This window comes from Pristis pectinata, chromosome 3 (genome assembly GCF_009764475.1).
Source record: "Pristis pectinata isolate sPriPec2 chromosome 3, sPriPec2.1.pri, whole genome shotgun sequence".
NCBI classification, from domain to species: Eukaryota; Metazoa; Chordata; class Chondrichthyes; order Rhinopristiformes; family Pristidae; genus Pristis; species Pristis pectinata.
In genome coordinates this window covers 30,300,317-30,324,448 of record NC_067407.1, presented here as the reverse complement: position 1 = coordinate 30,324,448, position 24,132 = coordinate 30,300,317, and the positions used below count along the sequence as shown (strand labels likewise).

At 39.0% G+C, this 24,132-nt stretch overlaps 2 protein-coding genes across 7 annotated transcripts in view; one reads left to right on the top strand and one right to left on the bottom strand.

The window, feature by feature from the left end:
* LOC127568622 (AP-1 complex subunit mu-1-like) overlaps positions 1–1,806 on the top strand; it is a 34,718-nt gene extending 32,912 nt beyond the window's left edge. For all 3 annotated transcript variants that reach the window (XM_052012593.1, XM_052012594.1, XM_052012595.1), the window contains exon 12: positions 260–1,806. In XM_052012593.1, the coding sequence (XP_051868553.1) occupies positions 260–279 (20 nt within the window). In that variant the 3' untranslated portion in view covers positions 280–1,806. The remainder of the gene's footprint in view (positions 1–259) is intronic.
* A 177-nt stretch (positions 1,807–1,983) lies between these two features.
* Positions 1,984–24,132, bottom strand: part of LOC127568621 (fizzy-related protein homolog) — a 48,224-nt gene continuing 26,075 nt past the window's right edge. For 2 of the 4 annotated variants that reach the window (XM_052012592.1, XM_052012591.1), the window contains exons 5-14: positions 23,203–23,330; positions 21,597–21,679; positions 20,322–20,505; positions 18,138–18,203; positions 16,833–16,935; positions 15,242–15,426; positions 14,680–14,913; positions 6,812–6,916; positions 4,982–5,074; positions 2,542–3,218 (exon numbers count right to left, since the gene is read on the bottom strand). In XM_052012592.1, coding sequence (XP_051868552.1) covers positions 3,177–3,218; positions 4,982–5,074; positions 6,812–6,916; positions 14,680–14,913; positions 15,242–15,426; positions 16,833–16,935; positions 18,138–18,203; positions 20,322–20,505; positions 21,597–21,679; positions 23,203–23,330 — 1,223 coding nt within the window. In that variant the 3' untranslated portion in view covers positions 2,542–3,176. Of the gene's footprint in view, positions 3,219–4,981; positions 5,075–6,811; positions 6,917–14,679; positions 14,914–15,241; positions 15,427–16,832; positions 16,936–18,137; positions 18,204–20,321; positions 20,506–21,596; positions 21,680–23,202; positions 23,331–24,132 lie in introns of all 4 variants that reach the window. The other 2 variants (XM_052012590.1, XM_052012588.1) reach the window with 2 other exon arrangements.

The window sequence follows — 24,132 nt, the reverse complement described above, 5'->3', positions numbered from 1 at the left end:
CTGTGCATTGTTAGAGAGCTGGAAACAAATCCCCAACCCCTCAGCCTGAGGAGAAACAAGATTTGAATCACTGGCCACTTAGTGTTAAAATGCAGATGGTCAAGTGTGGACATTCAGACAGTTTCAGAAGTTTGAATCTGTCAGTTGACTTGACTGCCTGATTCCACACGGGGCAAGACTAACATTGTTGTAATTTACTTTGGGATGACCACAGCAATAAATAGAGCTATGTAATAACAAATCTGTCATTTCCCCCTAGATTTTCAAATTCGCATTTAAAGTATTGCCAAGTCTGTATAGAAGATTGGGAGGATTTGGACATCATTTGCAAGAAGTTCACTGTTGTCTGAAACAAAGGCCCTTGGCACATGGTTCATTTTTAGATAAAGTAAAAGGAACAGTAAGGATAATTTTTTTTTAAAAGAAAGGCAATTTTTAACCTGAATAACGGTGTGTTTATTTTAATGTGGAGAAAAGGTAGTCGCTGCAACTAGTTCCAAAGTTGCATCTGTCTTGTATGCCATCAGGTTCCGAATACAGCCTCAGATAGCGTTACTTTGGCAGAGTGAAAATACTTGTTCATTAAACAAGTATACAAACACACAACCAATGCTACCTAAATGGTGTTTTTATGATGTTAGTTGTCCTGACACTTTGTTGCTTTACCACTTCTAATTTGTGCTTACAATTCTTCCACTAATAATTGTGGTGTTCTGGAAGCATGTGCTTTGTCTTCTGGGAATGTACAAAAGGCAACAGTGGGAGTAATAGCACGGGCACTTGTTTTGAAGAGGAACTTGTTTAGATCTCGCTGCAGCAGTGCTAGATAGTGGTCTGTTATCATTTTGTGTGAAATTAGGGATGGGGCTTAGTAGTGATACCAACTTCCTATAAATTAGAAGTGCAGCACAGGAAAATAGTACAGTTTGCCTTGCCATAACTACACTATCTTCAAAATGTACAGGTGAAGCTATTAACAGAGATGGTCAATTATGACAGCAATGCGCTGAAACTATAAGCAGGAAGTTGTGGGATGACACAGCTGGTGGGGAAATTGGATCATCCACAGGACTGATGCATGGGAGTGCAATTCCCAGGTCAACATCTGGTGAGTGTGGCAATTCAAAGCAGCTAATTATGATGCAGATATTATCAGCAGCCCTACTACCTTGATCATGAAGGGGGTAAAGTTTTAGCTTTAGTAATGGGGAAGTAGTACTGGGCCTACCTGGAACGCAATTAAATATATTCCTGTCACAGAATGCAAGACTTTCAATCTTCCTGTTAAATCTTGGGATGGGGCAGTTTGTTGTCATCTCATGCTTTGGCTCTTCTCTCTTGCACCCAGTATACTTTGGCTGCTATCACTCAATGCTGCTATCCAGCAGATTTCTTGCTCTCTTCCAACATTGGTTCGCAGTGTGTACACTTACTGCAATGTTCAATAGTTGCAGGTACACTGGACACGAGAACTAAATCACAAAGACTACATGAACCTGCTGCTAGTCCTTGAGGTCACATTTACACCCATCAGTCAGTTATCATGGAAGAAAGCTGGTTGTAACCAAAAAAGGACGTAACTTGCTATCTTTTTCTATCTTTGACACCAGTGAGGCACTAATGTGTTTGAACTCCATGGTTAACACAGATGCAGAAGATTAGAGGTGAAATTTTCCACACTGCACGATTATGGAGGAGAGAAATGTTGGAGAGATCAGGGAATTGAGGGTTGTATGGAACTGGCACGGAAGAGGAGATGAGGCCTGGGGTAGATCAGCCATGATCATAATGGATGGCAGGGCAGGCTTGAGGGGAGGATCCTGGCATTGGTTTATTTATCTTGCCAGTGAATTTGGAGGACCTTCCAGAGCCAGCATTGGTCGTTTCTTTCCAATTCCTTGAGGTGCCTGCTGTACATAGGTAGACCAGGTGTCATAAGTATATAGGAGGGAGAGGATCTCTTTTGCCTTGCACACACTGAAGTTTGTGCCAGGTTTGAGGTCTTGATCTTTAAGTACTATTCTTCTCAACTGACAAAAGTCTGTGCTGGTGCCTGAAAGGCAATGGTGAATTCACCAGTGACAAATGCCTTTGCTGAGAGATGGCTCCCACGTAATAAGTGATGCACATTTTTCAGAATCTCACCTTAAACCTTTTGCCAGAAAACAGGACCTTTGTCTTGCAGACATTGTGCAAGGTCCATACTCATGTGCTTTGATGTATGCACATTTGCTAACTGTACTGGAAGCTATAACTCATATGTTATCTTAATAATTATGAATGTTGGTTAGCCAACTTGATCCAATACAAAAAGGGGTAGGTGGACTATTATGGCAGATTTTATACAAGCTAGCCCAAATCTCTAAACACTGCATGAAAATTTAAGTCTGGAACCCAAAAGTGAAAATCATCCATGAAGAGGGTTCAGGTGAACATGTGCTAGGATGGTGTATTTACAGTGGCAACTCGTGGAGTGGGTTTCAACTAAGGCAGATATTGAACTGTTGGTTCTCCTCAGTAAAGAAGCATTAGGAGGCAGTTTATAAATAAACAAAATTTAAACTTGCATGTTAAATATTTTTAATTATGGATCCCATTTGTAATGACTTGACTCCAACTGAACAAGATTCATAAGTGCAATGTAAATTACAGAAAATGAAATTCCTCAGCTCTAGAAGCAGATACTGTTAAATGATCACATAGAATGGGGGTGATTAATTTAAAATAAAAAAAAACAAATACCTTCCTTTTCAATTTTTTGAAGAGACACCACGGGTAAATCTCTTTTCAGGCTTTTTTCTATACAAAAGATTCAAAGGAATTCTGGATCCATTCCCTACACTCCCATTTCCATGCAAACTTTAACAGAGCATCAAAGTATCATCCTTAGTCCAATAAATAGTTTCTGTACACATTGTACAATAGATACATATAAAGTGAACTCTCTCCCTTAACACCAAACTCCTTTCGCATTCTGTCATCCACCTGTGTTGAGATGAGTTAATAACGTCCCAACATTGTCTTGTCCAATCAGCCTCAAATCTCAGCAAATGAAAGTGCGTTGACCACTTGAACAAAAACAGTGAAGAGGGAGTTATGTTAGCTCTGATGAACTTTACTGCTGCTTATGTTTGGGGATGATGGAATCTGCTTTATCAGTGTTCTTCAGGATAGTTTTACCGTATCCTTGTAAAAAGGTTAAGGACAGATTTGGATTCCTAAAAAATGAGAAATTAAACAATTAAGTGGTATCAGGAGGCACAATGTATGCACAAACTTATCAGATTTAACAATATACTAAGGTTAGTTATAAGGCAGCAATTCAAATAAGCTATTGAGAAAATCTAACAGTATTTAAAAATCAAGTGTTTCAACTTTATTGATTTGTTCTGTACCATTCCAACACCTTGCATTTAGTTAGCATGAAAAATACTCAGTTCACAGACCTGCCAAAATAAGATTGGGGTGGAGCAGCAGAGATTTGAATAATTGGTCAAAAAAAAATTGGCTTAATAGAAGAAAATGAGGGGGAAAATTTAGGAAGGGAATTCTATTTAGATCATAGGTGCCAAATGCATGATTGCCAATTATGGGATTAACAGGTGTACAGGAGTCCAGAGTTGGTGGTATAAATGCCAACACCTGAAGGGATCTCATTGGTTTTTTTCTAAAAGGTTAGAGGATCAAGAGAGTGATGAAAATAATTCTGAAATGGCAAGGAAATGATTTACAACGTCAGCTCCTATGGTAACAAGAATGTAGTTCAGTAGTCAGTTTAATGGGAATGTGGGTTCATAGGGGGAGGAAATAAATCCCACAGCCAGAACAAAAGGGTCGGGGTGGAGAAGGGGTGAAGCTGTTGAGTGGATGGAGTCCATGTGTTACTTATGTTTTGTTTTAAGTGAGCATGGAAAATGCAAGGAAAAAGTGTTTAAAAATGGTCAATGCTAATGAATAAAGGAAGCTAACACTTTGCATTTTACGGGATGCACCCAGAGTAATTCTGTCAGATGCAGTGAGTGTGGATGGTGTTTGGGTGATGAACAACCACACTAATTACGTTTGGAACTAAAAAAAGAACACTAACAACACCAACATTTCTGGGCCACTAAGTGTACCTAGTGTATTTTGCCTAAATAATCTTTCTTTTAGCCTGCTGTACCATGAAGGTTGAGAATGTATTCTTGAAACATTTCTATGGTTCTGTGAAGTAGTTGTAGTTCCATTTATTTGGCACATCTATAAATTGCCCTAGGCTTTCACAGGAATGTTAACAAACAAAATAGTGATGCTTGGCTGCACAAGAACAGTTTACTTGTGGAATGTGCTGCACTACACAGGGCCTCACTGATGAGAATCAGAACAGTATACGCAATCTGTTTTTTCCAAGGGACCTGCACAAGGCAAGAATGGACTAAATGGGTCGAGAGATTAATACAAGGGGAAATCACTGCTTCCAGAAAATTCTGGGCTTTGTCAAATGGCTGACCTTACTTTATGCAATGTTGTAATCGTGTTTCAAAAATTGCTCCATTTATACGAAGCAATGTGGGATATGGAGGTGGAGAAAGGGTACAACATAAATATTAGTCTCTCTCATACAAGGTAGGATGTCACAAGTACACTGGGTCAGTTTGAAATGGGGAGTAGTTAATTCCTCTGAATTGTGGCAATGGATTAATGGCTCCCCAGGATTAATTTTACTTTACTAACTTAATCGCAAATCAGGCTGAAGTGGTTACAATTCTGTTGTATATAATTACAGAAAAAAGTACAATTGAATATTATAATCAAACTAATGCAAGAAAAAAAAAGACAAAAGTTGAAACATTGAGTTGTTACAACAGGAACTAAGCATTTTTATCAGCAATCGATTAGCAAAACTTATGCTTTCCCCTAAAAATACAAACCTATATTGATAAATTAACCAAATTGTTTACAACACAACTCTGCCAGCAAACAACATTAAAACACTTGATACCTTTGTAGAACGGGTTTTACTGAAAACATTCCAAAACCTCAAAGTTTCATCTCCTGCGCCTGTCACTATAGCCTCTCCATCTGGTGATATGGCCTAAAGATCAATGAAATGGAAAATCATTACAAACCATAAATGGAAAGTGTGTGCAGGCACATTATGTCCCACCATAACTAACTGGAGCTTGTCTGAAAGACAACTCGATCTTCTGCAGAATTTCAGATCTGTAAATTGCTTGGCAAAGTTGTACAGGTAAATACAAGACCTTACGTTTATGACTCAAGGAGGCTATTTAACTACCTGCTTTCGATAGCAAAAGGAAACCAACCTTATGGCTGTCCTCCTTTAAATACTTATCCTGGTTTCCTCCTACTTCAGCAACCCTCCACACAAAAAAAATCTTCTAGTCCTTTACTTGAAGTTTAAAAAGTGACAATTTTGAAAACCTCTTCATTTTCACGTGGTACAAATTTATCACTTTGCCCTTGTACTTCTTCCTGAACCACCAATGTTTTGAATTTTGTAATTATTTTTAAATAACTTTCCCTACTTTTGCAAGTCAGAGGTATTAAACCTCTAGCTCTTGTGCTGGATGTGTTTTGAATGATAATACCATTGATTATTAGAGTCAATTGCTTCTGCAATAAAAGTTACATTTGAATTACAAAATTAATGAATATTCTTAGTTGCCAGCTCTAACACACAACTGGACTCTGCACCAGTTTTGGGAGAATAGCACTTCCAATCCTTCTCCAACTGAAGGAATGCTCATTTACCCTCTATTTAAAAACAAAACTAATTGGTTCAGAGTGGGTGAAATGGTAGAAACTGACATCAGATTAACAAGGGGAACTGGAAAAGGAGAATATATTCCTCTCTTCATTCCCTGAGACACATGAACACCTGTTAAGTGCAAGTGGGGAGAAGTCCCAGATTTTAAAAATAAGAACAAGCATTAATGGAAGTGCTAATGTGACTCGGTCACAGCCTCATTGTCAAACTTGAAGTCTGTTGCTTACTGACTGAGTGCCCTCTGTTGGCTGACATTCAGAAATCCAGCATGGACACCAACTGCTTTGAAAATAATCCATTCAAAATGAATTTTAGGGAGGGATTGCTCTCTGCATATAGATAAGGCAGTGGCACAAACCTGTTACAGGAATTTGAAAAGACAAGTGTGAATTCAATTGATTTCCTTATTTACCCTTTTGTTGTAAAATATGAAAAATGCAATTTAGAGAAAGGACCAAGGAGTGAGAGAAATACAAATTTACTATTGCATGATTTACTTGTGTGCAAATAATCTTTTTAGGTAAAACTATGTAAAAGCTGAAAGCTTATACCAGCAAAAGATATCCCAGATACAAAAGGTATACCAACATTAATTTCACATACACTGTACAACATTTCCAACATTCTGTATCAAAATACAGAAGAATTAAGGTACATTAAGCAAACTGAAAGAGAAATAATCACTGTGAATAGAGACATTTAATAATTGAAGACCACACTGTGTTATTATTATTCAATTAGGCTGTATAGTATTTTGGACTGCCTAAAGATACCTTAAGGTTTTTACAGTTGAAAGTAATCATAATGTGAAGTAGAGTCAGTCTTTTAGATTCTGTGATAAGGTTCAAATGGGAAGTTATAGCATACAGTCTCAGAATACTGCTCTGCACTTTCTTTGAGGTAATATTAAAAATATGAAATATTATCTGAGTCACTCTTGTTTACACACTGTACTTACAAATGTTACACTTTTTGCCAGTAACACTTTATTACTAAAGAACCTATAGTACTTGTCATCATTCACAATATTAAAACACTTACCAGGTAGAGCACTCTATATGAATGTCCTGTCAGTTTGGCAACTTGTGTTAAGGATGGATATTTCCACACTAAGATCTGATTCTGGGAATAGCCGTGTGTACTAACCTGGAAAGGCAAAGCAGTGTCACAACAAAACTTGAACCTTAATGAAACGATGATAGACTTTAATCAAAAATAACCCTGCTTCATACAAAAGAGACCGATTCAAGTAAAAATCAACAAAGCTGGCTGATCACACAATGCCTTTATTGGCTACATTAACAACATATTTGTCACCTAATGTACTTCAACCTTAAGGTCATACAACGTGGCTTCATTCTCTTATCTTTGACCAGTATCTCCTATTTTGCCTTGAATATCACAATCAAAACTTTCCTAACCAGAAGCTCTACTGTAAAGCAGCAGTGCAATCCTTTGTCACAAACCAGCAACAAAAGAAACACACTGAGCATGATTCAGTGTTAAAAACTATTTTATTAATCACTACTTATGATAATACGTAAAATAAAAGTAAAAATGTTAGTATGTTAGAATTCAAGAATGTTAAACCTCGAACGTTAACCCCAAAACTAAACTCTTCGTGTGTGTGTGTGACAAAGTCCAAAACTCCCAGTTCCTGAATGGTTCTTAAAGTTCAGTTCCGCAAGCCATAAGGTGAAACATGAGCAAGGGCTTCTTCAACAACCACCGTTGTCTGAAGATAAGATGTAGATGTAGAAAAACATAGAGAGAGTACATACGAAATCCAAATGTTCCACGATGGAACCCAAACGACACTTCAGTGTTTACTCGGTAGTGACTTCCTCACCCCGAAAAGCATCCGAACCGTGGTCGTCCACATACAAATACCTGTTTCCTTCTACAGGTCAGCAACAAAGTGAACTCCACCGGATTACTTCCAACTTCCATACATGGATTTCAGTGGCAAACACAGTTATTGTTTCTCATCCATCGATAGAGAAAACAAGCAGGCTGGTGTCTCTCTCCCTTCTCTCTCTCTCTTTCTTCTTCTAACTTCTTCAACAACGTCATTACGTCCTTTATCTTCTATTGACGTAAGCACGCCCCACACACACATACACACACTCTCTCTATCTTAAAGGGACTTTCACTGAGTCCGTAACACCTCCCACCTAAAAAAAAATTTTTCCAAGAAAATTTTAACCGCGCATAGTTAGTAATTTTAATAATTATCATGCTACACAACTACAGACTATCAGATTAGTACAGATACATGTTTCCCATTTAACATCGGGAAAGACAATCAGCAATCACATTATCTTTGCCTTTAATGTGAGTTATCATGAGATCAAACTCTTGCAAAATTAAACTCCAGTTTAACAGCCTTCTGTTCTTGTTTTTGACTCGGCTCAGAAACACCAATGGGTTATGATCTGTATACACAGTCAATGGTTTCTGAGCGGTGCAAACATATACACTGAAATGTTGCAAGGCTAAAACAAGCGACAGTAATTCTTTCTCTATGGTGGAATAATTCTTTTGATGCTCATTAAATTTCTTTGAAAAGTAAGCTACAGGATGGTCAATATCATCAAGGTCACCCTTCTGCAACAACACAGCTCCTGCAGCTTCATCACTGGCATCTACTGCTAATGAAAATGGCTTTTCAAAGTCAGGTGTTCTGAGCACAGGATGGTAGCATAAAATGGCTTTCAGCTTCTCAAATGCTTCTTGACAAGAATCTGTCCAAACAAACTTTACTCCCTTCTTCTGAAGATTAGTTAGGGGAAGAGCAATATCAGCAAAATTCTTACAAAATTTTCGATAATATCCAACCATTCCCAAAAATCTTCTAACAGTCCTCGTACCTGTGGGAATAGGGAACTCAGATATTGCTTGAACTTTTGCCTGAACAGGAGCTTGCTTGCCTTGACCTACAACATAACCAAGATACGTCACAGTGGCATGGCCAAATTCACTTTTAGCCAAGTTAACTGTAAGGTTAGCCTTGGAAAGTCTTTCAAACAACCTTTCTAACGCAGAGATGTGATCTTCCCAAGTATCATTCCCAGTCACTAAGTCGTCAATGTAGGCATCTGTATGCTTTAACCCATGAATCACTGAATTAATCATTCTTTGAAATGTTGCCGGAGCATTTTTCATTCCAAATGGCAAAACATTGTATTCATACAATCCAGAAGGGGTTACAAAGGCTGAAATTTCCCTTCCTCTATCTGTTAATGGAACACACCAGTACCCTTTTAGTAGGTCAATCTTTGTAAGAAATTTTGCCTTTCCCACTCTATCTATGCAATCATCCACCCTAGGAATAGGGTAAGCATCTGACTTTGTTACAGCATTCACTTTCCTGTAATCTGTGCAAAATCTAACAGTTCCATCAGGTTTAGGTACAATAACACAGGGCGAACTCCAATTTGAAGTAGAATGTCTAATAATATCATTTTCCAACATGTATTTGATTTCCTGATCAACAAGTTTACTTTTTTCCACATTCATTCGATATGGGTGTTGTTTGATTGGTTTTGCATCCCCAACATCAACATCATGGGTAATTATCGATGTTCTGTTTGGAACATCTGGGAACAGATTTTTAAATTTTAAAATTAATTCTCTCATCTGTTGTTTTTGTGAAACTTGTAAATGGTCCAACTTCGTTTCAAGGTTCTCCATGATATTTTGGTTTTTCAGTTTCGATGGAACAATATTTGGTCTAAATTGGCCTTCCTCAACATCAACATCAGGCATTCTAGAAACAACCTTTTCACCATCCACCAAGGCCACAACTGAATCCCTCTCATAATAAGGTTTTAGCATGTTTACATGACAGAGTTGTGTTTTCTTGCGTCTATCTGGTGTTTTGATTATATATGTTAGATCAGTCACTCGAGATTCAATAACATAGGGTCCAGAAAAACGAGCTTGCAAGGGATTATTTTGGCTAGGGAAAAATACCAACACCTTTTGCCCCACTGCGAATGTCCTAGGCCGAGCATGTCTATCAAAATATGTCTTCATTCTTATCTGGCTTGTTTTCAGATTCTCTCTCGCTAGCTGGCAGACTCTCTCCAACCGAGTTTTAAATTTTTGGACATAGTCCAACAGACTCAAGTGAACTTCCTCATTAACCCATTGCTCTCTTAACAACTCCAAAGGTCCTCTCACCCGATGTCCAAACACAAGCTCAAACGGGCTAAATCCTATTGACTCCTGGATCGATTCTCTAACGGCAAACAAAAGTAAATGGATACCTTCGTCCCAATCCTTGGTGTTTTCAAAGCAATAAGTCTTCAGCATATTTTTGAGAGTAGAATGAAATCTCTCCAGAGCTCCTTGAGATTCTGGGTGATATGCAGATGATACAATCTGCTTTGCTCCCAGCTCATAGACTATTTGTTGAAAAATTTTTGACATAAAATTACTACCTTGATCAGATTGGATTTCTTTTGGCAAACCAAACAAGGTAAAAAATTTTACAAGAGCCTTTGACACCGTCTTGGCCTTAATATTTCTAAGGGGTATTGCCTCTGGAAATCTAGAAGTGGCACACATGATGGTTAACAAATACTGATTTCCAGTCTTAGACTTTGGTAAGGGGCCAACACAGTCCACAATCACCTTCGAAAAGGGTTCACCAAAAGCAGGAATTGGTTTCAAAGGAGCCACAGGGGGTTTTTGATTTGGTTTACCTACCATCTGACATGTGTGGCAGGTTCGACAAAACATCACCACATCTTTTCTCAAACCAGGCCAATAGAATTGTTTCAAGATCTTCCCTACAGTTTTATTCACACCAAAATGACCACCCAAAGGCATACTATGGGCCAGGTTTAAAATCTCATCCCTATAAACTTTTGGAACAACAACCTGATGAATAACTTCCCATTCCTCAGTAACAGGAACATGAGGAGGTCTCCATTTCCTCATTAACACTCCATTTTTGACATAGTATCCAGTTGGCACCTTTTCAATCTCCTCACATGAGAGAGCTTTTTCTTTCAATTCTGTCAACTCAGGGTCCTTTGTCTGTTCCACCATAAAATCCTTCCTCGACAAAGACAAATCTTTAAATTCAGGCTCACTATAAGGATGTTGATCCTCCAGTGAAGACAGAAAAGTCTCAGATAAGGCATCAAAATTTTCTTCCTGTTTAGGACTGTCACAAGGAACCACATCAGACTGCACCGGACTGTCTGTCTTGGCTAATTCTTTAGCTCTAGCTCGAGTCACCGCACATGATGGGTAAACATCTGAATCATCCTCAGACTCATCAATCCTTGGTTTGGTTGTTAACCGTACCACAGGATCACTTTCTCCATTTGCAAGGTCATTTCCCAATAACAAAGAAACTCCTTCCACTGGCAAACTAGGTCTTATCCCTATCTCGACTGGTCCTTCTACGAACTTTGACTTTAAAATCACCCTGTGAAAAGGGACAGACATGGTCTCACCTGTAATGCCTCGTACTAGATTTACTTCACCAGTGTCACTTTCTTCACCAAAATTTAAAACACTGTCCAGCAAGAGAGATTGACTAGCCCCAGTATCTCTAAGAATTTTCACTGGCACCTGGGGTGACTCATCATTCAGTGAAACAAAACCCTCTGATACATACGAACGGAATTCTTTTCTCACCTCCTCCAACTTTTCCGCTTTTCCCTCTTGCAAGGACTGATCTTTAACAGCATCTCCTAAACCTTTTTGATTTTTAATTGCCTGAAAGCAAGCATTGGGCCCAGCTTCCTTCTTTTTCTTCAAAAGGGCACAATTAGATATCACGTGGCCAGGTTTCCTACAGTAATAACAAGTACGCTCAACAGGTTTCTCCAGCCCTGGCTTCTTTTCATCTTTTCCTTTTTGATTACCTCCCAATTTAATCTCTGGTTTACCTGGATTGTCTTTGTAACTCTTTTGAAAGGTTTTAGGTTGTCCCCATTTGGATTTATGGGTTAAAGCATAATCATCTGCCAACCTAGCAGTTTCTTGTAAAGTTTCCACTGCCTTTTCATTTAAATATGTTGTTAATTCAGCTGGAACACATCTTTTAAAGTCTTCCACCAGTATCAATTCTGTCAATTTATCATAATCCCCATCTACATTTTTAGCCAGGCACCATCGTTCAAAACATATTCTCTTTCCATTGGCAAATTCCATATAAGTCTGATCTGCAGATTTCCTCAAGTCTCTGAATTTTTGTCTATAAGCCTCAGGGACCAATTCATAGGCCTTCAAAATAGCTTGTTTTACCTTGGTATAATCAGCTGCATCCTCAACAGACAAAGCAGAATAAGCTTTTTGAGCTTTACCTTTAATCACACTCTGTACCATAAGAGCCCATCCTTTCCTTGGCCAGTTTGAACTCACAGCAACCTTTTCAAAATGTTGGAAATACTGATCAACCTGATCTTCTTCAAACGGAGGGACTAATCGAACCTCCCTACTGGCTGAAAAACCATCATCAGAATCAGATTCCGAACTCCTACGCTTCATTTGTAACTCATGCTGCCTCTTTTTCTCCTCGTTATCCAGCTCCATCTGCTTCATTGCTAGATCAGCTTCTATCTTCATCTGAGTTAGCTTTTGTTCAGCTTCTAATTTATTTTGCTCTCGTTCAGCCTCTATCTTTGCCAGCTGCACCTGTGCCTCAGAAATTGCTATTTCACTGCCAGGAAACTGTTTTAACACTTCCTTCTCAAACACTTTCTTTTCCACATAATGGCCAGCTATCAGTCTCTGAATATCTGCCTTTCTCATAGACTGCTTTACTTCTGTAAGGTTTAGCCTTGTAGCAATCTTTATCAGATCATCCTTTTTCGCCACCTCCAATCCCTTTTGGGTTGGTGACTCCAAAAATGCCTTAATATCCATTGCTGCTGGTTTCCACACACACAAGCCAATTAAAAAGAATTTATCAGACCTCCCTCAAAAATCTTTGGATTGAATCTCGAACAAATCTCGTCAATCTGGGGTACAATCCCAGACGACACTCGTTAACCTTGGGAACTATCCCGGACGAGCCCCCAATTTTTGTCACAAACCAGCAACAAAAGAAACACACTGAGCATGATTCAGTGTTAAAAACTATTTTATTAATCACTACTTATGATAATACGTAAAATAAAAGTAAAAATGTTAGTATGTTAGAATTCAAGAATGTTAAACCTCGAACGTTAACCCCAAAACTAAACTCTTCGTGTGTGTGTGTGACAAAGTCCAAAACTCCCAGTTCCTGAATGGTTCTTAAAGTTCAGTTCCGCAAGCCATAAGGTGAAACATGAGCAAGGGCTTCTTCAACAACCACCGTTGTCTGAAGATAAGATGTAGATGTAGAAAAACATAGAGAGAGTACATACGAAATCCAAATGTTCCACGATGGAACCCAAACGACACTTCAGTGTTTACTCGGTAGTGACTTCCTCACCCCGAAAAGCATCCGAACCGTGGTCGTCCACATACAAATACCTGTTTCCTTCTACAGGTCAGCAACAAAGTGAACTCCACCGGATTACTTCCAACTTCCATACATGGATTTCAGTGGCAAACACAGTTATTGTTTCTCATCCATCGATAGAGAAAACAAGCAGGCTGGTGTCTCTCTCCCTTCTCTCTCTCTCTTTCTTCTTCTAACTTCTTCAACAACGTCATTACGTCCTTTATCTTCTATTGACGTAAGCACGCCCCACACACACATACACACACTCTCTCTATCTTAAAGGGACTTTCACTGAGTCCGTAACACCTAGATCCTGCCTTTAATGCGCACCATCTGCAAAAACAACAAGAATTAAAAAAGCTTTTGCAACTTTTTGTAGGGGTACTGGAGGAAGCTCCGGCAGTTCAAAAGAACTGGTGTTACTTTAGTCTGCTTGCTGAATGCAATAAGCTTCAGAACAGAGTAAACTAGGATTCATTGCCACTGCTAGAAGATTACTAGTTTTCACCTTGAGGTACAATTATGAACACTCGCACTCCATTAGCTGCAGAATTGGACAATCACTAGCAGAGGTGGTGAGGGAGGGATGGGTAGAATAAAGAGAAATATCTCTGATCGGGCAAGACCAGAAGACCACCTTCTCTGCTACCCAAAATTAACTTGTTTTCTCTTCCCACACCCCCCCCCCCCCACCCTTGCTGCATTTTCTGTTTTTATTTCAGATTTCCAGCGTCTGCAGCTTTTTGATTTTCACCTTATCTTATGGATGCAGCAACCTGCTGCTACAAAGGATCAAAGTAACTTTCCCACTCCCGGGGGAAAGAGGAGAAAGAGAAAATAGATTGTTAAAATCCCAAGTCCGATATCCAAAGCCAAACTGGAAATGTCCTGAAGTCTGCCATCTATAGTTGAGCACTTAAATTCATAGTCATCAGATCCAGTGGCACAGTAGATAGCACTGCTGCTGCACTACTCCAGTGAGATGGGTATGGTTCTGATCTCAGGTGTTGCCTGTGTGCCAGTCTCACCAGTTTTCTCCCTATGACTGCATAGGTTTCCCCTGTGTACTCTGTGCATGTGAGAAAGAATAGGTTGGGGGAAAGGACTGACCGGAAAACTCAGAGCTAGCATAGGCTCAATGGCCTCTTTCTCTGGTGTGAAGAATATATGGTCTACCACAACTGTAAAGGACACAGACTGTGCTTCCCAGAGAAGAGCCTGACATTAATGAAGTGCTAAATATTCTGAAGACATAACAGAATGAATAAATCCACTAAGATATTTTTAGGTAACAGGTAGTCTTCAATATGAATGAAATGTTCAAAAGATAATAAAGTCCTTAGTCTAGAATTTCCTTTCTACGCTAACTCAATCTGTGCACACACCTACATCCGTCAGTGGATTACTAATAAACTGAAGATTCAATTTGCCACAACGCTCAGTTTTAGAAACTCACCAGTTCATTTGCATGCTTTGACCATGCAAGATTGCAGACTTGGGAGCCTGTGTCAACACATTGCAGTGGCTGACAAGTCAGTGTGTTCCAGAAACGGATGCAGCGGTCAGCAGTGCCCCCTCCTGAAGCCAGGAGTCCATGCTGATGAGGGGACCAGGCAATGGCCTTTACAGCAGCTAAATGTTCTGTGTACTGCTGGACTGGGCTCAGACTGGAATTGTTCCACACAAATAGCTGAAAAGATAAATAAATTGCAGCTATAATATAATAGAAATATAATTAGTCAACAACTGTGACCTCACAAAAACTTCTTTACATCATAAAACAATTTGACAAATTCCAAGAGAACTTCCATCCACTCCCCAGTCACAATAACACGCTCGCATCCAGGTCAAGTATAATATAGCAGGAATGTAGTTTAATTACACACACCACTTCAACTTTCCAGAATCTGCAATCCATTCACTTTATTCCTTGGTGTAGGAGCATACAAATCCTAACAAACTTTACAACTCTAACGACAGTACCAATTCTAGACGTCAGTGGAACAGATGTCAGGTACCTTGTTGTCGTTGCCCCCAGAAGCCAGGTGCTGGTGATCAGGAGACCATTTTAACCCACAAACTTCCTGCCTGTGACCTTGTAACCTGCGCTCTGTCTGAAGTGGGGGTGTCCGTACGTCTCTCTGTAGAATGAGACGGTCCCGACTACCTGATGAGAGTTGATCAGCATTCCAGGCCAAAGCCCCTACAGATCAAGCAACACAGCATTAAAAAAAAATCAGCATTTGTATAAATGCTGTCCCACTTCAATCCCTCAACATCGTCATTTCAGAACAGTTATGAAACATTTAAGCAACAGTAGCCTCATTTACTCAAAGGCAACATATTATTAAAACTTCATGATGGTGGTAGTAATGTAACAAAGTAAAGTAAGATAGCAGAGTTGAAGACCAAAATACATCAGCATTGTAGTACACAAAACAGTTCTTCTTAAATTCGCCTTTACAATGTGTTCACAAAACAAATCATGAATTTATATTCATTGATAGTGTCACCACAATTTCTATTTTAAGCAATTATTGCCAACCCCATCCTCTTGAAAACACCAACCTTCAATAAAACACAATGGGGACAACGATAAGCAAACAGCCCTGCTCTTCCTGGACAATATAAATTTTGTTGGATTCTAGCATAAAATTCCTAAATCTTCACAATTGAATAATGTCATTTTAATCCATTTGAAAACCTAGTATCATTAGATTGCCTTTCCACATTTGTACACTTCAAAAAAATCTTAAAGCCCTGACTACAATCACAGGAGGATGCAAAAGATTCCTTGGCACTATTGCAAAGAGAAGGTAGTAGCATTATCCCACCTTTCCTTATAATATTTATCTCAATCAATAACACCAAAAAATAAATCAGGTCAGAATCCAACTGCTGCTCCTCACAAAATGCCTGCCACATTTCCCACAACAATGACTGTCCTTCGTTGGTTTAAAGTTGGTATGGAAACACAAGCCTCTCTCTCCATTTCTTAAATCTGCTGATTGGACTAATCTCACTCAATTACCCAATTTGGACTTTCAGAAAATGGTGCAAAGCAAATATTATTTGTACATATACTGCTAAATATCAGCTGTTCATCTCTCTTGTTTCCAAAGGTTACACAAGACATACAATTATACAATTAAAACAAAATCCCACAATGCAGGGTTGCCTACACAGACAGTTATATTGGGGACTTAGAAATAAGAGTAGTTCATTTGGTCCCTCAAATCAGTTTTACGACTCAACTAAGTCAAAGCCTTGTTTTTGTAAACCTTGACAAACTAAAATCTATCAAACTTCACATTGAAATTTTCAATTGACCCTGGGGGGGGGGGGGGGTGAAATAAAGGGAAATCCAGATTTTCACTTCCCTTCTGAAGAGGAGTTTCCTGTCTGCACCAATGAATAGTCCAGCTCTTTTGAAGATACATGCCAGAATTACAGAACAGATAATGTAAATGAGGACACGTTCAAACCACAAATATTCATGAAGAGTTACAAGAGAGTGGTATTCACTTTAGATGCTGATTCTACCATCTGTTAATATCTATACTCCCACACTTCCATCTGCCAACTTAAACACAACTAGTTAATACTCACCAACCCTAGCGGAATGGCCATCGAGAGAGGTCAGCTTCTTCCCAGCTGCTGCATCCCAGATCTGTACGTATCCTTTATGGGTGCCCACAGCCACAAAATTCCCCTGAGCATGTTAAAAGAATGTTTTACTATCTTCATAATAACAATACAGCACATAAACAGGCCCTTTGACCACAAAAAACTTACACAAATCCCATGTTATTCTCCCCACATTCCCATTAACTCTACAACTCACCTACACTCAAGAGGCAAATTACAGTGGCCAATTAACCCACCAACCTGCACGACTTTGGGATGTTGAGAGGAAACTGGAGCACATGCAGCCAGAGGGAAGACACGCAAATTCCACACACACAGGACCAGGTGTCAGAATCAAACCGAGATCACTGAAGCTGTGAGGCAACAGCTCTACCAGCTGTGCTACCCTCCTCCCCAAAGACCAATGAAGGTCCTGCTTGTAAGACAGCAGTGGATAGATTGATGACTTGCTCCCATAGTTCACCTCCCATGCAAGATGAATAATAGTGGTACTGGTAGTGACAGCTGAAAACCGAGATAGAGGGAAATTCTGAAGCAATATCCAACAAGCACCTCCATGGAATGGATCAGGCATATTGCCAGAATGAAGGGAGGGAAAGGAGGAAGTAAGTGTATCCCTGTAATTTACAGAACCTCTCCGTGCACTCCTGACCCATCTACATCACCTGAAGAAACTGCTTACAGATCATTTTGTCATAATATCCAAGGTATCCCCTCAGCCTATGCATTGAAGTTGGTCAACAGTAATTCCATTCATTGCACAAGGTAGGGAGGAAATGATTCCTTGAAAACATCATCTTCATTTTAATGCCGTCTTATTAGGGCTTCTCAAATACTTTCTATTTTTATGTTTTAAGTTTTTAGAATCTGTAGTTCTATTTTTAAAAATGAATAACTCAAGGCTCCATTCAAATATATACCAGGTCTTCTAATTAAAAATTAGAAGCTATTTTCTATCTATTCATTTGCTCAGCTAACCCAGAGTCAGCAGTTTAACTAACATAGTAGCAAATCACCTTTTGCACAGATTAGAAATGATCCATGACACATCAATCAACTAAACGCAATAGACAAAATGTAATATTTCACAATATTTTACTATTAATTCATTTGTAAATAATAGCCTTTATATCAAAGAGAAAAAAATCATTAAAATTTGGAAATAAGTGTTCAATAAAATCTAACTAATTTCACTGGACATTTGATCAAGGAGCAGAGCAGGAATTGAATGCAGCAAGTAATGACCATGCACCTGATTTCACTCACCCTCTCATTCCAACAAACAGATGTAACAGAGTCCCCATCTATGGAGAGGTCACATAGCCTTGTTACCTAGGAAACGAAAAAGCAAAGCACAATTAACGTGGCTTTCTCTTTACTTAAAGACAAAATTCAATCCCTCGATAAATCTGTATTTCCTCCCTGACCCCCAAATTTAACACTCTTACTCAGGTATCTTTGCAGAATAATTGTCCCAAAGGACCAGAATCCTTTATTAGGTAGAAGCCACATGAATCATTGAAATAGTGATTTATTCAGGCCAAATGCAAGGTTCCTTATTAAGCTTTCTCTCATGCAGCAAGAACAGCAGCAATGAGAGATTGTGGTTGTAACTAATTAAATGGTAAAATATGCTTATAAAACAAAGTTTAAATTCATTATATCAGATTTTCTTACAATATAAAGAGGCAGCTGTTTGACTCGTTTAGTTATGCTGACTCTCAGAACAATCCCATCAGTTTTATTCCCCTATAGCCTATTCTCTCTCATATGCCCACCAACTTCACCCTCATTCTCCCACCACCTTACACCAGGGATAATTTACAGTAACTAATTACCCTCCCAATAAGCAGGTCTTTGGAATGTTGGAGGAAACCGGAGCATCCGGGAGAAACCCATAGAATCATAGGGCAAAAGTGACGAGTTCATACAGACAGCAGCAGAGATCAGGATCAAATCTAGGTCACTGGAGCTACGAGACAGCAGTTCTACATGTGCCACCCATTTAATAAGTGGGGCAGGAAAGACCGTGATCTCAAACTGCAGATGATGGCTGTCCATTTGGCACTAAAGGAAAGCAAGTCAGAGAAATAGATTCAAAGAATATCAAAAGGAAGCAATTAATAAGAAATTTATTAAAGAAACTGGATTAGCAGTGGGACTTCCTGTTGTTTCTGGACATGAAAAGGTAATTCAATTGCCTCTGGAAGAAAAACTCAGTAGATGGAGTGCCTTTTGTTCATTCCTAAGCTCCTGGTTCTGCTGGTAATAAGCCCTTGTAAATTTTGAATCTCAAACTCCAAAGAGGCAACATTAATTTACCCCTGCTTCCCTCAGACTGTGAGCCAGAATTGAATCCTCAATGCATGAGCAAAATAAAAGCTGAGATGTTACCAAGGCATGATAATGCATGTCACTATATTAACACAGGCCCATCAAGAGGCAAAGCTGTTATTAGACCACTATACTGCAGAGAGCTGTGGGCTTAGCCCAATACAGCACAGGCACATCCCTCCCCACCATCGGTAGTATCTACAAGGAGGCAGTGCCTGAAGGCAACATTTATCAAAGATCCCCACCATCCGGGCCATGCCATCTTCTTGCAGGTACCATTGGGCAGGAGGTATAGAAACCTGAAGTCCCACACCACCAGGTTCAAGAACAACTACTTTCCTTCAACCATTCGGTTCTTAAACCAACCTGCACAATCCTAATCATTACCTCACTGTAGCAACACTATGACCATTTTGCATTACAATGTACTTCATTTTTTTCCTCGTTCTAAATATGTTCTTCCTTGTATAATTTATGTTTCTCTTGTGAACGTTGTCTCTCTAATGCTATGTGCCTGTGATGCTGCCGCAAGTAAGTTTTTCATTGCACCCGTGCATACATGTACTTGTGGACATGACAATAAACTTGACTTTGACACTAACAAAGGCATTTGAGCTGCTTCTAAATATTTCTGATTATTACAGACCTTTTAAAAACAGTTCAAAATAACTTGCATCATTAAAATGATCAGAAACATAAAACAATAAACTTACTTAAAAATACTGATAGTTAAATCTTTCTTTTTGCATAGATGCTGCCTGATCTGCTGACCGTTCCCAGTATTTTCTGCTTTTCAGATTTTTAGTACCTGCACATTACTTTTTAATCAATGTGAGTGATCACAGAGGAAATAATTGAGGTTGTGCTACATCCACCAGCCACCTTGGCATGAAGTGCTGACATCTGACCTTCTGTAGCAATGTACAGTAATGGAAGTCGGGAACAGCTTACCAGTGCACTGTTGCCAAGGAAACATTGGCTGAACAACAACACAATAGGACGCTAGGCAGCAGGATAGCAAGATAAGCTTTTCTGTTTTATGATCAGATACTTCATATGAAAAGGCACAAAATAAACTCAACAAGTTTGTAACAAGGTAACCAAGCTGCACCTTACCTGACTGGTACACGCACTCCATAAGTAAACACATGCACCGAGACCAACACTTAAGACATTTGCTGCTGACCAATCCACTAGATTGAGGTAAAAGTCATCTTGCAATTCTGGAGCATCCAAAACTTTAAATGGAATCTTTGAAATCTTCCTTGTTGGTTTCCGTGGCGACCGCAACAACTTTTGACTGTTTGAGAAAGGTGGAGAGCAGATTAAATTTATGGTCAGTTAGAGATATAGTTTGCTTAGTCCAATCTTGGGCAAGTAAGGAAATTCTGCCTTGGTTGATACAGAACATAATTTTTAAATCATTGATAAAACCTTTAGTTTAAAAACATAAAACAGGTTCAACCTATTTTATAACATTTTCCAGAGTTAGTTGCCGAGATCTCCCCAGTAATGAGCCCAAGAGAAACATTTACAAATACAGCTTTTGAATGAGACTGGCAATTAAACACTATGGAAACAGGTAAAGAGTTATAAAAAGCAGAGCAAGAGAAATATTCCTCTGAGTAGCTGAAACAAGCTCATAGCTTTTCTTTCCAATGGTTCTTCAAAACAAAGCTGATTGATCTTGTTTTTAATCATTACTTCTAATACACTTCTACCAATCCTTTGCTCCAACCATTCACTTCCAACTGAAGTACTTGGAGACGTGAAACCATAGAATGTGTAAAAGCCAAGAAGACGATCAGCCTCTTCTGCCTACATTGGTGTATTCCTGGAGTCACTTTAAATCCATTGCTCTATCTCTTACTTAGTTTTCCCTTAAAACATGTATTATTTTAAAATGCTGCACGAGTGCTAGAAACATAATTCCATTCTAACACTGAGATCCTTCACTTGATGCCTATATAATATGCATGTACAATCATCAAACACCATGCAATTTGAATCATAACTGCTCATGGCATTAGAGAGCAAGCAGAACTAGTTCAAATAAACTGACTTCATCTGAAAAAGATTCATTTTCATTAATAGACCACAAATATTTGTCACAATTGTTCATGTTGGAAGCAACAAAAATGAGTTTAAGAAATTAAGTTCTCAGCAATTCGACTAAGAATGTTTCACCAATGAAGAGAACTCACTATAAAGACTGATATTTTAAGAAAGCAGTGGAAGTGTGACACTCATTGAAATTTGGAGGCAGACTGTCGGTTGAGAAAGCATACAAGTCCGCTACTCATTTTTAAAATTAATCTACAATTACGGTTCTTTATTCTTCTAAAAGAGAAGAATTATTGAACAATGAGTCAATAATGCTCCTTTACTTGCCTTTTATTACTGACAGGGGATAATGAATACGGAGAAATCTCATTCCCACTTTCAGTAGTAGATCTCTTTGTACTCAAAGCATACTGTAAAAAAAAATGCAACACTGATTAAAACTCGACTCAAAACCACATTCTATTGCAATGAGCAACACACAGTGAAGCAGAATTAAGTACTAACAAGTGAAATCCTTATACAAGGTAAACCTTTAACAATAGAATGAATTTCACAGTTATTTTTAGGTTTATGCTATGGTAATGAAGAATCCAAGTTCATCAATATGTAATTAAAAATATTTGACCACTTTGCCTTTGCTCATGCTTATTTTAAATACACAGATGCAAATCAACATTTTATTCAAAAAAAAAGGATTCAGTGGTACCTAGACTTTTTCCCAGGGCGACAATGGCTAACACGAGGGGACATAAATTTTAGGCGATTGGAGGAAGGTATAAGGGGGACGTCGGGCTAAGTTTTTTTCTTACACACAGAGAGTGGTGGGTGCATGGAATGCACTGAGGTCGTGGGGGCAGATACATTAGGGACATTTAAGAGACTCTTAGATAGACACATGAATGATCGAGAAATGGGGAGGCTACGTGGGAGGGAAGGGTTAGATAGATCTTAGAGAAGGATAAAATGTCAGCACAACATTGTGGGCCGAAAGACCTGTACTGAGCTGTAGTGTTCTACGTTCTAGTGTGTCCATCTTTTAGCTTAAGACAGAAATCTACTAAAAGCTTTTCAAAACCAACACAAAAGTGTACAAGAATGTGAGTAAAGCAGCTTATAGAGCTCACTATCACTAATCTGGGTCAAAAAAATTAACATTGTGGAGTCTCCTAAATGTATCTGCCTCCTTTGGAAGATCAATTAACCATGGGTGGAAGAATAAATCAAAGAGAAGTGGGACCTAATGACATCACATCAGCAACTAGCATACAGTGAATTACTTTTCTATCAATATTGTTGCGAAATTTTACACAAGGCAATTAGAAGAAGAGCTGATTAATCTATTTTTAGCACCTTAAACTGAGGAAAGAATGTTTCCTCAGATAACAGGCAAATTCCTGGATCCTCTTCAAAATAGAACCAGAAATTCTTAACATCCACCTGAACCCTAGGCCAAACTGATCTTGGGCAATGAGACATTAATGTGCTAATCTAGGTTTATTTATTCATCCTTGAGGGGGGCACAAATCCACAGCCTTCTGTCTCAGAAGCAAAGAAAGAAGAAACTTGCAGTGGAATATGGCTATTTGTAGGTGCCGCACCTAAAATTGTTGGACTGAAGGGCTGTCAAGCAGGAGGTAGTTTTATAAACACACATTTAAGTTGCTCGAAAGCCGACCAAAAAGATGTCATTTTCACCCCAGAATGCACTATAGACACAACAGAACTGACGGGGGGTGGCGGGGCAGAGAATTAATCAACGTGGTGACTCTTTATAAATCAGAGGCAGCTTTCTGATTCAGCTCTAGCTGCAATGCTGTCAAGTTTAGTAATTCAATAAAGGAAACATCTTCTGATTGTGCGTAGTACAATTTGGCTGACCAGAAACAAAGGGGCTAATTTAGTCAGTCTATAAATAATGGCATTATTCACTTACTCTGAATAGATTGCGTCGCTCCTGCATTGGCATCTGGAATCTCCGATCTTCTGTCTGCGGATCACTCACTTTTTCAATGCCTGCTCCCAGTAACTCATTCTTTAGCAAGGCAGCATATGCCACACCATCTGCCAATGGACAAGAAATCCCATTACAGCAATACCACCATCCCATCATCACCATGGAGAACAGCAACTCATTTTATTGCAGATCACTATGTTAATTCATTTACCACTTGGAATTCACACCTAAACACAATGGAGCGTCTCTCCTCCAGCAACTATACACCACAATTGAAAGAAAATCAGCACTTCGTTCTGCTCAGTAGATATAAGCACATTCAAACAAACAGCAGTAAACAGCAAGGGTATAATCTATCAGTGATATTGACAGGGGTAAACACTGGTCAGGTCATTAGGTCACCCAAATTTCCTCAATAATGCCATGGATCGTTTAAGAGACAAGGTGGGACCTTGGTTTAACATTCATCCAAAAGATGGCATCCATGACAGTGGTGAATTCCCTCAGCACTGCTCTTCTCAGTAGGATTTGAACACATAACCTGCTGACCTAGATGGGTGAATCTTTCCAGCTAAGCTATAGAGTCCTAGTTGTACAGCACAGAAAGGGGCCCTTCGGCTCACCATGTCCATGCTGACCTTTTCGCCCACCTACACTAATCCCATTTGCCTGCATCAGGACTGTATCCTGAAGCGGAAAAGGTGATATTTAGTCCGACAGCCATTCTCTTCTCTCCAGGCTGGGCTGGCAGAGATATTCAGCCAAAGTTAGCAAGATGATCATTATTCAGTAACTCCTGCATGGAGACTGAACAGGAAAGGGATCAAACTTTTCCATGATGTTCCCAACCAGCCTAATAATTCACAATGTTTTGTATTTTATTTTCTGTTGTCTCAACATCTCAAATAA